Here is an 18,306-nt window from a genome sequence, read left to right as displayed (position 1 = left end):
TAGGTACACTTTCACTGGAATTTATACTTTTGAATTTCTGGTAAAAATCCTTGCAAGAGGCTTCTGTATAAATGATTTCACTTGCCTTCGTGACCCCTGGAACTGGCTTGATTTTGTTGTAATTTCTTTTGCGTAAGTGTATGTTTTTATTTTTCTTAAGTAAAATGTCAGAATTTTTTTGAACCTGTCATAAATTGTTTGGATTATCTTGGCTTATTTTAAATTAATTGTAGTTGAATTGTGTATCAAAGTTTTTCCATTTTAATATTTTACACTGCTGTAGCACTTGGCTGTGTTAGTGGACTAGCACAAAGTAAAACAGAGAAGTCATGACTGAACAGTCAGTTTTAAATAGTATTTAAACAAAATCAGATAAATTAATTCTATTACTAATTTGCATTCAATGGCAATATTAAGGGTGTGTTTCTTAGGGGAAAACCTAATAGAAACAGGAAAATACAAATGCAAATCTTTTCATTTAAAGTTGTCCCTTCCAATAAAAATAGTCTGGATTACAGGTCCAGGTAAGTAATATACACTCTACCTTGTTTCTGAATAACTGTGATTTAATCCTACAGGTATATAACAGAATTTGTAAACCTAGGCAATGTTTCAGCTCTTCGAACTTTCAGAGTATTGAGAGCTTTGAAAACTATTTCTGTAATCCCAGGTAAGAAGTAACTGTGTAAAATGATAGGCGGTCTACATCACCTTTGTTTAATTTTGTGTGTGCTGTCATTGTGTTTGTGTGTGGAATCCCTCACTGCAGATATGTGACAGAGTTTGTGGACCTGGGCAATGTCTCAGCGTTGAGAACATTCAGAGTTCTCCGAGCTTTGAAAACAATATCAGTCATTCCAGGTGAGAGAGAGGTTAAACACTGAGGCTGACTAAAATTCCACAGAAGATAAACTTATGCTTTTAGCAGAAGCATTCAGGTTTTAATGTTAAAATCAATTTTCTTTCTAATTTTCTAAAACACTCGGCCTCAGAGTTTAATACATTCTTGCATGAGCAATTGAATGACATAGCCTGTGTATATTTCCATTTCATGATGTCAAATTTTCTCTCCCAAATTAAGGATCATAATCAATACTCTTAATTTTTCATCTGCTAATGTGAATGTTACTATTCAGCACAGACATTTGGGATTGAAAATTTAAGCCTATTGTAAAAGCTGGATCCCTAAAAAAAAATAACAAAGACAAAAGAATAAGATAAGTAGTATGGGAACCACATGATATATAAATTACCTTAGGATGCCTATCTTCACGAAACTCCACCTCCAGTTGAAGAGGATGCAATAGAATGCAATAATTCAAATTTATACTACACTGCATTTGTGTTCTGTGTTTGTTTGCTGTTACAGAACCAATACATTGTGTATTGGAGTAGAACAGTGGCAAATGTTTGGAACAAGAGGCATTAAGAAGAAAATAAAATGAAACATTTTCTTTACATATTCTTTACGTGTACAGAGAGCATGAAAAAAAATTGCTTCTTCATTTGAAGAACAGGTGCTTTGGAATGTGTTCCATTCATTCTCATTCATCTTTTCAAATTAATTTTTCAGAAGCTATGAGACTTAGTGATACTTTATTCCTTTGGGAAATACTTTCAGACTAGTTTTGTGAAGCTGTGCATGGTAGTGTGTTGGCGTAGTTCACATTGCATTTCAACTTAGGTATTTATTTAATATTACAATTAAAATCTGCCTCTCTTTGCAGGCTTGAAGACTATTGTTGGAGCCTTAATTCAGTCTGTAAAGAAGCTCTCAGATGTAATGATTTTGACTGTGTTTTGCCTGAGTGTATTTGCACTAATAGGGCTGCAGCTGTTCATGGGCAATTTGAAGAATAAATGCTTGTTTTGGCCAGAAAATTCATCAACTTTTGAAGAATACCTATCTCCATACTTGAATGGCACAGTGTTTAACTGGACAGCATACCTGGAGAACAAAAGTAAGAAATAGTGTAACTTCTAAAAATTTTGAATATAAACAAACATGCTTATAATTATTGTTTGATACTGTAGGGTAAAGATAAAAATGATTTAAATGGTGTGGAAAAGAGGAGCAATTTTTATTTATTTCATCCCAAACTCATGCTTACGTGGTTGCTCTTTCCATTAACTGCACTTAGAATGTATTTATAGGGTTAGGCTGGTTTTAGTATTGCAGAATCATACAGGTTGGACAGGGTCTCCACAGTCATCCAGACCCAACTGCTGCTCAGCTATAGGTCCAGTTACAGCAGAATGCTCTGTGCCCTGTCCAGTTAAGTTTTTAATATATCCAAGGATGGACATACCACAGCCTTTCTGGGCAGCCTGCTCAAGTGTTTGACCAGTCTCAGGCTAACTTTTTTTAATATCAATTCAGAATTTCCTGTGCTCACACTTTTGCCAGTTGCCTCTTACCCTTCCAGTGTGCATCTCAGAGAAGAGTCAGGCTCCATCTTCATCACAGTCTTTCAGGTGGCACTCATAGGTACCATGAACTCCCCACACACATGCACATCAGCCTTCTCAAGGCTGAAAAAATCCAATTCTCTTCACCTCTCCTTGTATCTTTAGGTTATAAATAAGATAGAGAAGCACTAGATGAATATCAGAGGTTTCCTCGTTAAGATATACCTTTAGGCTTAGGGTAGAGATCAGAAATCTCTAGTCTCCAAATAAAGAACTCACTAGGCAAGCAGAGATTCTGGTGGGGAAAAAGAACTGACAAAGACATCTTTATCCAGGTGTTTTTCAGCAGTCTTATCTCTGTAGACTGAAGTGGTAATGTATTAATGCTGGTTCAGAAATACACAGATTTTATTTTTTTTATTTATGTCATTTTAAGTAATAGCACTAGTAAAGTTGTAATACACAATGAACCATAAGATGTAGTTTAACAGCTTGTAATTGCCAGAAGTTTGAGTAATTCTTATATTTTTGTTTGTTGTAGATTTACAGGGTATTTGCTCAGAAATTAATTTTTATCATGTATTTAAGTAAAAAGAAATTGGTAGAATAATGGATGCTAGGATTCCTCCTCACTGGTCCAAAAGTAAAAGAAAATACAGTTGTTATATGCTTAGTTTTGATAAATCGTATTTCCTTACTTTAATGTACATTTATTGTTAAGTTCCCTGCACTTTACTATATTTTCAGATTTTCTATACTTCTGAGTTGTTAAAGTTCTGGAAATTCTGTGATTGTTAATTACATTTCCTGTGCAGTCCATCATTTAGCTAGTTTATTTGCCTAAGAAGGGATGTGAAAATGGAGTAATGATAATTCTATTTATCAGCTTTGTGGGCAGTTTTTTCTTGAAGCTTACATGCTGTAAAAAACTTGTAAATTCTGTCTTCAGATACAGTATATAGATTCTTTATTTCCATTTCCCACTGAGTAGCAGTCCTAAGCTTAAAGACAGAACTATTATCTTCCAGAATGTCAGTTTCCTCCTGTGCTACAACCATTGACTTTTCTGGGGCTCTCTACAGAGTGCCGATGCAGGCCAGGCAGTTCCATCTAGTTGCCTTTGTATTCCTCCTTTCTCATATAACCTAATCATCTGTATGTGTCGGTTGCATTATAATGTCACTGGGATCAGTTGTGGGTCCTCCTCATGTTTCTTTTAGCATATCATATGGTGGTCAACTGTGGCTGAGTGTGATACCCTCTAGTGACTTTTCATAACATCTGTGCATTTTCATTTATTAAGGAACAAGGCCAGAGTCACTTTTCTAAAAGATAAGCACACCTCTTGGATGTACATGTCAAAGTTTTGGCACCTGATGTTAAGATCAGTATTTGAAGACTTGGAGTTTTGGCCAGCTCTAAAGTTATTGTGGAAGTAATAGGATTATAATTTTTCTAACATCAGATAAGTACAGTTCTTGAATGGTAGGACTTCGGCATTGCTAGATTGTGGGCTATTTCTGACTTTTTTAATACTACAATAGTATTTTACCCTGTGAAAACCAGAGCCATTTGTCAGCTTGAAAGGTACACTGAGAATGACAGAATATTAGTTTAGTTGGGATAAGACTTTTTTCCAGGTCTCTTATCTCTTTTCCAGATCTCAATTCCGGACTATCCTCATGGTAAAAAATTATTTCTTTATAACCATTTGGAACCTCTCTCTTTTTTTTAATTATGCCCATTGTTTGTCATTCTCCTGCCACACACCAGTGAAAAGAACCTGGCTCTCTCCCCTTGATAACCTCCTGTAGTTGCTGAAAGCTTTCTACCAACTCTCCCCCTGTAGCCTTTCTTTCTCTAGGCTGAACAAGGTCAGGTGTCTCAGCCCCTCCTCATGGCATGAATGGTCCAGACCACTCATCATCTTGGTGACTTCCTGCTGAGTTTGCTTCTGTTTATCGATGTCTTTCTTCCACAGGGAAGGCCAAACGGGTACAACATTCTTGGTACAATCTCATTTCCTCTGAGTGCAGTGGGACAGTCGCTCCCCTGTCTCTGCAGGCTGCCCAGGAGGCTGCTGCCCTTTGGCTGCCAGGGCACACTGTTGGCTCACCTTGCCCTTGCTCCCCATCTGCCAAGGCCCCCAGTGCCTTTTCTGCAGAGCTGCTCCCCAGCCAGTCAGCTCCCAACCTGTGCCATTGCAAGGGACTCTTCCTTCCCAGGTTCAAAACTCCGCATTTGTCTTTGCCAAGTTTTCTGTCTCCTGTCAGTCTGTTCCAACAGCCTGCACGGATCTCTCCAAATGGGTTCTGCCCTCACTCATACCAACTTTTTCCCTAATTTGTTATCATTGTGAAGGCTACAGTCTTTTAATTAAAAGTTCTGTGAAGTTATTAATAGTAAAATAGCTGTTACAACATTGCTATAGAAATATCCGTCTTCCTTTTAAGTGCTACCTTCATATTTTGTCACCAGATGTGCTAGTTAATGTTGCTCTGACTTCAGAACTGTTAGCCATCCAGTGTAAATAGTTCAATTTTAAATAATATAGGCTTTCCTTGTTTGATAACAATCTGCCTGTTCAATAAGAGAATATTTAAGCTTTGTGCTTGCTTTCTCTCATTTACTGAACATAATTTTGAAAGGATATTTGGTGTTTGCTGTAACTTAAAAGAATATGCAGTTTATGTCACTCTAATGATCATAGAATCATAGAATCATAGAATCCTAGGGGTTGGAAGGGACCTCGAAAGATCATCTAGTCCAACCCCCCTGCCAGAGCAGGGTCACCTAGAGCACATCACACAGGAAGGCGTCCAGGCGGGTTTTGAATGTCTCCAGCGAAGGAGACTCCACAACCTCTCTGGGCAGCCTGTTCCAGTGCTCTGTCACTCTTACAGTAAAAAAATTTTTCCTGATATTCATCTTAAACCTCCTATGCTCCAACTTGTATCCATTACCCCTTGTCCTATCACTGGTCTTCACTGAAAAAAGCTTAACTCCATCGTCTTGACACTCACCCTTTACATATTTGTAAACATTGATGAGGTCACCCCTCAGTCTCCTTTTCTCCAAACTAAAGAGACCCAGCTCCCTCAGCCTTTCCTCATAAGGGAGATGTTCCACTCCCTTAATCATCCTTGTGGCTCTGCGCTGGACTCTTTCAAGCACTTCCCTGTCCTTCTTGAACTGAGGGGCCCAGAACTGGACACAATATTCCAGATGTGGCCTCACCAATGCAGAATAGAGGGGGAGGAGAACCTCTCTTGACCTACTAACCACACCCTTTCTAATACACCCCAGGATGCCATTGGCCTTCTTAGCCACAAGGGCACACTGCTGGCTCATGGTCATCCTCCTGTCTACCATGACCCCCAGGTCCCTTTCACCTACACTGCTCTCCAGCAGGTCAGCCCCCAACCTGTACTGGTGCATGGCGTTTTTCTTCCCCAAATGCAAAACTCTACACTTGCTCTTGTTAAACTTCATCAGGTTTTTCCCCGCCCAAGTCTCCAGCCTGTCTAAGTCTCTCTGAATGGCAGCACAGCCTTCTGGTGTGTCAGCCACTCCTCCCAGCTTGGTGTCATCAGCAAACTTGCTGAGGGTACATTCTGTGCCCTCATCCAGGTCGTTGATGAAGATATTGAACAACACCGGTCCCAGTACCGACCCCTGAGGGACTCCACTAGTCACAGGCCTCCAACTAGATTCTGCCCCATTGACTACAACTCTCTGACTTCTTCCTTTCAACCAGTTCTTGATCCACCTCACTGCCTGATCATCAAACCCATACTTGATCAACTTATCTACAAGGATGCTGTGGGAGACGGTGTCAAATGCTTTACTGAAATCAAGATAGACCACATCAACCGCTCTACCATCATCTATCCACCTAGTAATTTCCTCATAGAAGGCTATGAGGTTAGTCAAACATGACTTACCCTTGGTAAAACCATGTTGACTGCTCTTGATGACCCCCATCTCCTTGATATGTCTAGAGATAGTGCCAAGGACAAGTTGTTCCATTACCTTTCCAGGGATGGAGGTGAGGCTGACCGGTCTATAGTTACCCGGGTCCTCCTTCTTGCCCTTCTTGTAGACTGGAGTGACATTTGCTATCCTCCAGTCCTCAGGCACCTCTCCTGTTACCCATGACTTACCGAAGATGATGGAGAGTGGACTAGCAATGACCTCCGCCAGCTCCCTCAGCACCCTTGGATGCATTTCATCCGGACCCATCGATTTATGGATGTCCAGATTATGCAACTGATCCCTAACCCAATCCTCATCTACTATGTCCTCACCTATCTTGACTACTTCTGGGGTTATATGAATCTGGGGCTCATGGGAAAAGCCTGCAGGAGTAAAGACAGAGGCAAAGAAGGCATTCATCACCTCTGCCTTCTTCATATCCTCTGTCACCAGGGCACCCACCTCATTCAGCAGTGGGCCTATACTGCCTCTGGTATTAGCTTTGTTGGCTATGTATTTGAAAAAGCCCTTTCTACTGTCCTTAACCCGACTTGCAAGGTTAAGTTCCAAGGAGGCCTTAGCTTTCCTAGTTGCCTCCCTACATTCCCTGACAACATTCCTATATTCCTCCCAAGTGACCAGTCCCTCCTTCCATGATCTATAGATTTTCCTCTTCCACTTGAGTTTCCCCAGCAGTTCCTTTTTTAACCACGCTGGTCTCCTAGCTCCCTTACTAGATTTTCTACCCATTGGGACACACTGATGCTGTGCTTGCAAGAAGTGGTCCTTGAATATTGTCCAGCTATCTTGAGCCCCTTTACCTTCTAGCACTCTGTCCCATGGGACTTCCCTTAACAATTGGTTGAGGAGGCCGAAGTTTGCTCTGTAGAAGTCCAGGGTTCTGGTCCTGCTGGAAATTCTGTTCCTCCCACACAGGATCCTGAACTCCACCATCTCATGGTCGCTGCAGCCAAGGTTGCCATTGACCACCACTGCTTCAATAAGGCCCTCCTTGTTGGTGAGCACAAGATCCAGCAGCGCTCCTCTTCTAGTCGGCTCATCCACCATTTGCATTAAGAAGTTGTCATCAATGCATTGGAGGAACCTCCTAGACTGTGAAAGGCTGGCTGTATAAGTCTTCCAGCAGATAATGATTGTTCTGGGATTTTATTTTATTTTTACTGTTTTTTATTTTTATTCTTTAATTTGGCAACTTTACTTAACAGTATCAATGTGCCAGTATTTGAACCCCTTACTGGGAAGATGTGAGTTAGGAGATTATAAACATTCAAATCATGATAATATGAACATAGGTCCCTTCAGCTTATAATCATGTCACTTCCTATTTTTTCTTTAGGTCATTTCTATCGCCTAGAAGGACACAATGATTATCTGCTTTGTGGCAATAGCTCAGATGCAGGGTAAGGTACATTGAAAATTACATACCTGTCTAAACAAAATGTAAAAAATATCACTTTAAATTTAAAAAGCTAAGTTAGCTACCTAACTTCCCAATTAATAATATGTGGTCATGGTTCATAGTAAGTAAACACTTGAATGAATAAAAATGTTAAATTAGAAAATACTTTGCTGTAAATTTATACTCATTATTACTTATAACTGAAACAGTGTTCCTATAGTTGATATCAAGCTTGAATCACCTACTGTCAAAACTGATATTACAGCTTCAGGAGATAAAAGTATCAGTATCATGATTATTTGCTGTTGAGGAATTGGTAGAATTTTTTATTCGACTTAACTCATTCACAAACCTGAAGAAACAGATGTAGTATGCTAGCCCTGCTGACAGGCAAAATTCAGCATTATATATATTTAGTGACTTTTTTGTGTGAAAGTAATCATCTCATTGAATCTCTGTCTCAAGTAAATATATTATTTCATTTAAGAGGTAGGGGTAATAATACCAAACTGTTGGGAATAATTCTTATTTGGAGTATAATGGTGAAAGAAAGTAGGAAGAAAGATTTTCATTTACTTGTTTGCTCTTTTCTGGCTTATTTTGAAGAACGCTCTTTTAATTTACTCAGTAATTTTTAAAATGTTGTAAGCCATGAGTAGTAACTCCCTTCACAGATTAGATCTCAGGAGCCTTCATTAAAAGCCCAAAGTACAATAATTTCTTTCCCTTTTTTGTTTTTCCTCCTAGTAAATGTCCAGAAGATTTTGTGTGTGTGAAAGCTGGTAAAAACCCCAACTATGGATATACTAGTTTTGACACATTCAGTTGGGCTTTCTTGTCACTGTTTCGACTGATGACACAAGACTCCTGGGAAAATCTCTATCAGCTGGTGAGTGTATAGTAAAAATTGTGGTTAATGTCACACTGGCCCCAAATCAAACAAGGAAAGGCCATTTATGTCACATACCATTATTATGGTTTGTAATTGAAAATTAACAGTATTTATGAAAGAAAGCGAATTCAGTTGCAGAATTAAGCAGACATAGGCACTTAATGCAGCATCTCACATGATTTCTGAAGAGGCACATGAACATTTTGTGTTATTTAGTTTTTACAGTGTATATTTCATTTTGTGCTTCATGGTAAGATCTTATTTTCAAACTTTAATACTGAGTTTAAATTGTAACAATACTCTGTCACAGCAAAATCTGAATCTTAATTTCTGTATTTTGAGTCCTATTTTTGATAACTAAGAATGCATTTCTTGATATAAATTACCGCTTTTACCATAGTTTTTTATAATATGGTGTGTGAAAATCCATTAATAGTAATAAATATTATTCTTTAATGATTTAGTCAATTATGCCATCAGTAACTCTTTTGGTTATTTCAAGGGGGAGGCATGCCAACACAAGGTAATTATACTAAGTATCCAACATACTTTTCAAGATTATTAAGCATTCAAAGAGATTTGTCCTTAAGTAGCATGATCCATAAATATGTTTTTCATATACAAGAATGCTTCCTTATTTTGCTTACTTTGTAATTCAGCAGGCTTGTATGATCTTATTACAGAGAGAGTTAAAACTCAGTTGTTCACTTATCGAATGCCGTAAATGGTCATGAACTGCAGAACTGATGTATGTCTTCACCAAATGGATAATTTCTCTTCTTCTTCTATAGACGCTACGAGCTGCTGGCAAAACATACATGATATTTTTTGTTCTGGTCATTTTTCTGGGTTCCTTCTATTTGATTAACTTGATTTTGGCTGTGGTTGCCATGGCCTATGAAGAACAAAATCAAGCAACTATAGTTGAAGCAGAACAGAGGGAGGCAGACTTGCAGCAAATGCTTGAACAGCTGAGGAAGCACCAAGAAGAAGCTCAGGTATTTTCTAACAAGGGTTTGAGCTTTGGTAAATGCCTTTGCATGCTATTAGTTCGAAAAAAAACAGTAATTAAATTACATATTAAAAAAACACCTTATTTTACGTATCTCACAAGTACTTTAGATTGCTTTCTCTGTGGCTTTTTATTGCTTTCTAAATGTGTAATGTCTAAAGCCTTAATGACTTTCTTAACTGAGAATAAAAAGTGCTTCTTAAATCAGAATGATAGTTTTTAAATAAATACTGCTTATTTACGGGTAGTATCTTGCAACCCGTCATGATGATTTTCCAAATTCTCAGCTTAGAAATAATTGTGAAATATTTGTCAAGCCTTGATTAGAGTTTTAAATAATTTCATCTGTAATTATCTGACTAATTTTTGCTACTTGTGTTATCATCAGTGAGTCAAAGACTGAAAGTAGTACCCCAGTTGTCTCCTAGAAGCAGCTTAAGGAAGCTGTTGCTTACAGTAACAGTAAAAATTAGTTTACTAAATTAATGCAGATTGAAGTATGACTGCATTTCACTCTTTTGTTTGCAATTGTGTTCACTCTAATTCATAAATCTAGTACTTTCCTAAGTATTTTCTAATGAAGTTTGTGGCAGAATGCTGTACATAATGCAGGCTGACTCCATGATATAGATTCAAAGTAGGACTCTATTAGAATTTCAGCTTTCATAGCTGCCTGCTTATTTAGAATTCCATTTGGAGTTTCGCACAAATCCATCTAGGCTTTTGTCGCACACCTAGAAGTAATTTGAGTAAATCTTAGGAACAAGATCTTTAGCATTCTTTAAAACATGGTGTGATTTGTAAAGCATCACAGTAAGTAATTGCTGTGGCAGGCAATAGCAGCAGCTGCAGAAGAGATGACCGAGTACAGCGGTGAAAGTGGGATTGTTGGACCTTCAGACAGTTCTTCAGAAGCATCCAAACTTAGCTCAAAAAGTGCTAAAGAAAGGAGAAATAGAAGGAGGAAAAGACGGCAGAGGGAGCTCTCTGGTGAAGAGGATGACATGAAAGATGAAAAGCTTCCAAAGTCTGAATCAGATGGCAGTATCAGAAGGAAAGGTTTCCGGTTTTCTTTTGATGGGAACAAACTTGCTTATCGGAAGCAGTTCATATCACCCCACCAGGTACTCTGAATAGTGCAGTTGTAATTTTGGGTGTTTTTGAGATAACTGTAATATCGTGCAAAATTCCCTGGAGCTTTACAAAGTGCTACAATCAAGGGAAAATAATGTTGCAGTATTTTAAATACTGACTTACTGTTGGTATTGTTTTCTAGAGTGTACTTAAACAATAGTTTTGGTCTCTCTCATTGTTTAGGATCTGGTGCATCTTCGCATGCACAGCATCCTTGCATTTTCATAGTTAATTTGCAATAGAAATCCTTTTTTAATTCATAAAAAGAAAATTTAATGTGCCAGTGTAGAAGACTAAGGGTATTGATATCTTTAACATAATGCGTGATCTGTGTGCATCATTAACATTTCTAGAAGTGCTTTTTTTTTCTCTAATACAGAGATGGAAACAACTATGGCCTTATGCATGTTCATTTTTTTCTCTTCAAGAATTCCTATAGGTATACTGTAAATTTACCTGTTCAGGTAATTCTCATCTCTAGTGCGTGTCTGAAATTTACCTAAGGCACTGTATGAAAAATAGCACTGACAGATTCCCAGAGAACATTTGTTTACTTGTTTATTAATACATAGACATGCATATTGTATATTTAAAATCTTCAGGTGGTCATTTTGTTTGTTTCCTTTGCAGTCCTTATTGAGTGTTCGCGGCTCCCTGTTTTCTCCCAGACGTAGTAGCAGAACAAGTCTTTTCAGTTTTAGAGAACATGAAAAAGAGATAGGATCAGAAAATGACTTTGCTGATGACGAGCACAGCACGTTTGAGGATAATGGGAGCAGAAGAGGTTCTCTTTTTTTGCCGCACAGACACGGTGAACGGCGCAGTAGTAACATTAGTCAGACAAGTAGATCATCAAGAAGGCTGCCCGTGTTTCCAGTGAACGGGAAGATGCACAGCACTGTGGATTGCAATGGGGTGGTTTCTTTAGTGGACAGACCACCAGATCAGTTGTCACCTACTGGACAGCTTCTGCCAGAGGTGATAATAGATAAACCAACAACTGATGACAATGTAAGTTTTAAATTACTCAAGATTTTATGACCACCAGACAATGTTCTAATGGAATTAAATGCTTTGAAAATGGTTGAGGAGTGTGAATGTTTTTGCATATTTTACTGTAATGAAATGGGTTCACAGTGGTTCAGTCAAAAGTTAAGAGGTTGAAGCATGAAAATGACAGAAAACAAAGTAGCACATTTTTATATACCTGCAGAATACAGCTCTGCGTGCACCTGCATAGTGAGTCAAATTAGTGATGTTCCATTGCTAAATCCGGTTTAGAACCCAAAATAGGACACTCACCTTTCTAAATATTCTGCACATTATGATGTTGGTTTTGATATTTTCTTTCTTTATGGTTTTAACCTCCCTTTAAATGTATTTCCTAATTCTCTATCAGTAATCTGCTCGTTCTACTTTTTTTGCCCTGTCCATATCTTGGTATTATGCATATGTAGCATAGCCTTAAAGATAATGTTGACATTTTAGAAGCTCTGAAAGCTTTTTTATCCTTATTCTCAGAGATTATTTGAATTTCTCACTAAGATCAGGGCATAATAAAAAAAAAACATGAAGTACATGCAGATTCATCCATTTCTCCCTGTGGTGAGTTTTCCCTTTTCCCTTGGTCTGGTGTAGGAATGGAGGAGAGGGATCTGTTGTATGTTTTTTTCTAGATACATTCTTTTCTTGAATCCAAAAATTTTTATATGGGTCACAGTACCTGAAAGTACATCAGCCAGATTCCTTACAGTTACAATCTTCTTGCAGTTTATTATATTTTCATTTTTGTGTATTTCTTTAATTTACCAAGAAGAAACCTACCCATTTTCATGCATTCAAAACTTTTTTTATATTTGAGGTGTGTTCAGTGATGTAACACAGCTTTGATTTCTATTTTTTTTAATAAAAGACTTAAAAATAATTCTTTTTTGGAGTCAATTAACTTGGACTTATTTTGTTTTTTTTCAGTTTAAATTAATAAAATAGATCAGAGATGATAGCTGTTCAGTGTAAAAGGAATCATTTAAGTTAGTTTTGAGTGAAGATAGAGATCAAGACTGATATATAAACATTGCTTTCAGATAATAATTGGTATTGCAGAAAACTTTCTAGCATAAATTGCTTAATATATGTATCTTGTGATTTAACTAGTTGAGAAGGGAAATGTTGGTACAGAAAGCGTAGAACTGAGAATTTTTCTGAGTCCAGTGCTGCAACAGACTTGCTGTTTCCTTGGCTATGCCCTCCTCCAAAATTTCTGTATGTCTAATACAGGTTTAATAGTAGTTAATTATAATTCAGTGGTAATCTAGAAGTTAAATACCAATTTTGTTTTTTTTACTAACAGTGTGCAGAAGTATAACATGGAAATAAGCATTAAAAAAAAAAAAATTAGGTTTATGTTGTATGTATAATGAGGAAAATAATCTGATGTAACACAGCACTTAAATAGAAAGCTTTATATATTTTGAAGTCACTGAACCTGAAGAGTCTTTCTGATACCTGTTTTGCAGTATTTTTGAAGTTGAATGTAATTTGTGCTCCTCTCTCTTTTCATAGAGCACTGCTACAGAAATAGAAATAAAGAAGAGGCGTTCAAGTTCATATCAGATACCCCTGGAATTGCTGGAGGATCCCGATTTAAGGCAAAGAGCCATGAGTATAGCTGGCATTATCTCAAATACAATGGAAGGTGCATTATAACTGCAGATGTGTGAACTTAATTGACACAGTGTTAAACTTGCTTAAATGTGTTGTATCACAGTGCAAATACAGAGGGCAAAAAATATGTAGCCATTGCAAATACATAAACTGAATAATAGAGCAACAGTGCATGTACTGAATGCTAAAAGAAATTAGGGAATCTGATAAGCAGGCTAAACTAAGAAGCATTAAAAATAGAATAGATAACATGTATGAATTATACTAGTTATTCGTGTTTCACAATACAGTCATTGGAATAAAGGACTTGTGATAAATTTTCCACTAACTATACTGTAAAAATGTTATCTAAAATTAAAAGTCAGGCCTTAGTTAAGAAGGATATTGTAGGATTATTTGGTACAGTGAAATTGCTATTACTGAATGTCTTGAAAAAGCTTGGATAGTTCTCAAAACATATTCCTGGTGAAATTAATCTTACTTTTCCCAAAGTAAATAATTAGACAATTGAGAGGACTCTGAAGTTGGAAGTCTTACTGAGAAAACTCCCTAAATATATTTTAAAACAAGATTGCTTGATATTAAAAATACACGTTTTTAATTATTAGCTCAAAACTCCTGAGTCTTCTCTTCTAGTCTTTTAAAACCTTTTCAATCAGCAACAATAAATTCATGGAAATCTGAGGAAGTTCCTCCAAATGTCCTTAATGGTTCCAGGTGTAAAATTTAAAACCCAAAAAAGCAGGTGAACAAAAATTGGTGTTCATATTCTCCAAAACTTACTTTTTGTTTCTATTTTTTTCCCAGAACTTGAAGAATCCAGGCAAAAATGTCCACCCTGCTGGTATAAGTTTGCCCACACTTTCTTAATTTGGGATTGCTGGGAGCCTTGGTTGAAAGTAAAGGCTGTAGTTGAATTTATTGTAATGGATCCATTTGTTGATCTGGCTATAACTGTTTGCATAATTTTAAACACTATGTTTATGGCCATGGACCATTATCCAATGACTGACTATTTCACTACTGTCCTTAAAATAGGAAATCAGGTAAGTCCATCAAGATGTATAATTTCATACATTTGGAACCTGTTTTATCTTTGAAATAGAATTGCTTTTATAATTTTTCTTATAATAATAAAAAAAAGGTTTAATTGAACTAAAAATAGTCTAAAAATACAATTTGAGATAGGTTGTATTTGAATTTTACTTCTACATTAAAATTTTTTGAAATGGTTTCAAAAACCAGCATTTGAAAGACAAACCCAAAAGAAATCAGACTTGTTTTTGTTTACTATTACAAAAAAAGTAGAAGCCAAATTAGATTTTTTTTTTTATCATGTGTCATTGATAACACAAGTAGGGTTGGGTATTATTTTGAACTATTATTTTGCACTAGTTTGTTGTTATTTTTCTGTTATTTTTATATTTTCATGAAGAGTGTTCATCCATATGGTTCATCCATAACAATTTACAAGGCAAAGAATGTATGATTTATTCCAAGAATGTTTGTTGATACAGTTGGGTTTTGTTCCCTAGTGGACACAGAATGTAGGTCAGGTGGGGTGGTTGGTTGGTTTGTTTTACAATGAGAATAATACAGATAATACTACCTGCTATACTTTTTAACCTATGCTTATTGTAAGTGGTAATTCTGGTGATAATGATGTAGCAAAATAATAAAGCAATTTGGTAATTATAATATATGAAATTGTAGTGCATCCTCGGAACGCATTAAAGTTTAAGTCTAGAGATATTAATGTGTCAACATTTAAATCATATGCTGATATTTTTAGCCAACACAGACATAGCTGTATGTTTTTACCTAGCCAGGGATCAGAGATGATTATCTGTTGAATATAACAATGTCACGTTGCTGTTTAAATTAGATTCAGGATGTATTTGAGGAGAAAGACAGAAAACTAATAGGTGAGAATCAATAGCTGTTGCAGAGGGTTGTCATGTGATCATGCCTGTGTGTTTTACCCATGAAGCACAACAATTGTTTAGGTTCCTATGCAATGAAGTAGGTTTATATTAATCTAATTTAGAGCTGTGTTGAGTGTAAGTGTTCCTTCCTGCTGATAAGAATTTGTGTTTACTCCCAGTCAGCTAAAATGCCACTATAATACAGGTGTTGTGTCAGCAGCTGTTTTCTTGCTTTTTGAACTACGTAGCACTGCCTTTTAATGACTGACAAATGCTCCTGATTTTTTAACGTTTATTCATCTTTTCAGTAAAAGATCATTGTTTCTGCAGGACCGTAGATGCTAATGTTCATACATAAAGAGTGAATAAAATAAACGTACTCCCTTTTCAGAGGCATTGTTTGCCTTCTGCTTCAGTATCAGAGGCATTCAGAGGCAGAACGGAATTTTACATCAAGCATGACCATAGGTATAAGTGGCCTTTTATTTTTGGCAGCTAGAAAAAGGAGATACGCTTACTGTATCTGTGAAGTTCTCATGAAGACTTCATTTAATAGCACATCAGTCTCCAATTTATGATCAATTTCTCTTTTTCCGCACACCTTTGGTTAAATCAGCTTCCATTGTGACAAGAGCAACTGTTACTATTTTGCTGAGTAAAGTTCCTTTAATGTGATGGGACAGCAGATAGGAAGAGCAAACAGGAGGCCTGTTAGGAATAGTTTGTTCCTCACTAGTCGCTAAATGTATCTCTGGTTTAACTAACGTTAGCAGAGTTATGCTACAGCTCATTCTGATTTTGACACTTAACTTCTTTTTGAGGTTCAGCTTGTGTTAAATTTCCTTACTGACATCTTGCTGTAAGAAGGTTGTTACTGCTTATTTCAGTTGTTCTTTATCTGTTGATTCAACTTACTCATATTTTTCTATAAAATAACAGTAAATTATCTCCCTTCAGGTTTTTACTGGAATTTTTGCAGCAGAAATGGTTCTCAAGATAATTGCCATGCATCCTTTTTATTATTTCCAAGTTGGCTGGAATATTTTCGATAGTTTTATAGTTATCCTTAGTTTGGTGGAGCTTTTTCTGTCAACTGTGGATGGATTATCTGTTCTCCGATCATTCAGATTGGTAAATAAATAATGATATATCTCCATTAATTAATGCATTATATTTGTATTTTAACCATACTCAAATAAGACACTTTTTAGTGATATACAAAATATAATAAAAATATACATAATATCTCTTCAGGGTGTTTTAAAAAATTACTTATGAATCACGTGCACTGTATTATGGTTCAGAATCCTTAATTTTCCTTCAGCAGAGTAATGTTGAGCTTTGGTTTTTTAAAAAATTTGTTTCTGCACATAATGGTTGAGATGTATGCCATGTTCAGAATGCACTGAACAATTCAACCAGTGTGTTGTTTCTTTCATGTAGAATAGTATACAGATACGCTACACAAAAAAGATCAAAGTCTACAGTTTATCAAGCTTTAAAAGCATATATTTTATGAAACTCCTCTTCCTGTATAACTTATGGTTGTTGGAATCATGTTGAAGTTTTTTCTGTTGCTGCTGAGAGTCATTAGTCCATAATCTATTATTTCTGTAGCATTTTTGCAACTACTCCACATAACATCTGTGTTGTTTTTTTTTCAGTTGCGAGTTCTCAAATTGGCAAAATCTTGGCCAACACTAAATATGCTGATTAAGATTATTGGCAACTCAGTGGGGGCTCTGGGGAATTTGACCCTGGTTCTGGCCATCATTGTGTTCATTTTCGCTGTGGTTGGGATGCAGCTGTTTGGGAAAAGCTACAAGGAATGTGTCTGCAAGATCTCTAGCGACTGTGAACTCCCACGCTGGCACATGCATGACTTTTTCCACTCTTTCTTGATTGTATTCCGAGTGCTGTGTGGAGAATGGATAGAAACTATGTGGGACTGCATGGAAGTGGCAGGCCAAGCTATTTGCCTTACTGTCTTCATGATGGTCATGGTGATTGGAAACCTGGTGGTATGTAACCCAAATAATTTGAGAATTCATTTAGACAAAGAATGGTAACCGAACCAGTGATGAAGCTTTAGAGCATTCTTAAATGTGTTAATTAAATACGGGGTTTATGATTTTGAATTTGTTATGAGTTCTGAAATAGAGTTTTCTGCTTATTAGATTTCTGATCCTGTTTAGAATCCTCAGCTTGGAGGATAGCCCCCCTCAGGGATCTATAGTGCAATTCAGAGGATAAGGATGAGAGAGAAGCATCACAGTTTCAGAATTTTGTGTATTATCCTGGTTATCTAGAGAAAAGTGAAGGCACCATTAGTGTTATGCTCCCATGATGAGAGTTTACTGTTTGCAGAAGAGGACCTATCAGAGCCTTTTCTCCCTAACTGGTGGAGGCATCACTTCCAATAACTCACAGCCAGGTTGTTGTGGCTTTTTTTTTTCTTGTTTTCATCTCTGCTATCTAAAAGACTGTTTTAACAGTCTTAGACTCTGAAATTTAGGCCATTGTGGGCCCTGCTTGCTGCACAATGAACTTTTTACACAAACCGAGAAGGAAAATTTGGATTGGAAGGCACTTCTGCAGAAAAAACAGATTCAAGTGCTTCACATGTTCTTTCACCTCTTCACTTTTTTTCTTCCTATTTAATTGCTTTTTACAGACACTTTTCAAGCAGTGTGTGTTATATCTTCCTTTTCAGGAGAGTGCATCAGATCTGTACAAGTTTGTACATGACCATATGTAAATTTGTCTTTTTGAATATATTTTATATTTATTAACTTACCCGTGTTTACAGCCTTCATCACTCTGCCTTTTGCTCTGCTTTACTCAACTTGAGTTGGCTAGTTACCTTTAAACCAGT

At 36.7% G+C, this 18,306-nt stretch overlaps 1 protein-coding gene across 2 annotated transcripts in view; it reads left to right on the top strand.

Moving 5' to 3' along the window:
- Positions 1 to 18,306, top strand: part of LOC127386762 (sodium channel protein type 1 subunit alpha) — a 155,923-nt gene that overhangs the window by 3,986 nt on the left and 133,631 nt on the right. Inside the window, exons 4-15 of one of the 2 annotated variants that reach the window (XM_051624299.1) lie at positions 4 to 132; positions 770 to 861; positions 1,728 to 1,961; positions 7,742 to 7,805; positions 8,552 to 8,693; positions 9,488 to 9,694; positions 10,542 to 10,832; positions 11,473 to 11,853; positions 13,405 to 13,537; positions 14,314 to 14,552; positions 16,389 to 16,562; positions 17,096 to 17,452. In XM_051624299.1, coding sequence (XP_051480259.1) covers positions 4 to 132; positions 770 to 861; positions 1,728 to 1,961; positions 7,742 to 7,805; positions 8,552 to 8,693; positions 9,488 to 9,694; positions 10,542 to 10,832; positions 11,473 to 11,853; positions 13,405 to 13,537; positions 14,314 to 14,552; positions 16,389 to 16,562; positions 17,096 to 17,452 — 2,443 coding nt within the window. The remainder of the gene's footprint in view (positions 1 to 3; positions 133 to 769; positions 862 to 1,727; positions 1,962 to 7,741; positions 7,806 to 8,551; positions 8,694 to 9,487; positions 9,695 to 10,541; positions 10,833 to 11,472; positions 11,854 to 13,404; positions 13,538 to 14,313; positions 14,553 to 16,388; positions 16,563 to 17,095; positions 17,453 to 18,306) is intronic. The other variant, XM_051624296.1, reaches the window with a different exon arrangement.

The sequence above is a fragment of the Apus apus genome, chromosome 6, assembly GCF_020740795.1.
Source record: "Apus apus isolate bApuApu2 chromosome 6, bApuApu2.pri.cur, whole genome shotgun sequence".
Taxonomy (NCBI): domain Eukaryota; kingdom Metazoa; phylum Chordata; class Aves; order Apodiformes; family Apodidae; genus Apus; species Apus apus.
This window is presented reverse-complemented; position numbering and strand designations above follow the sequence as displayed.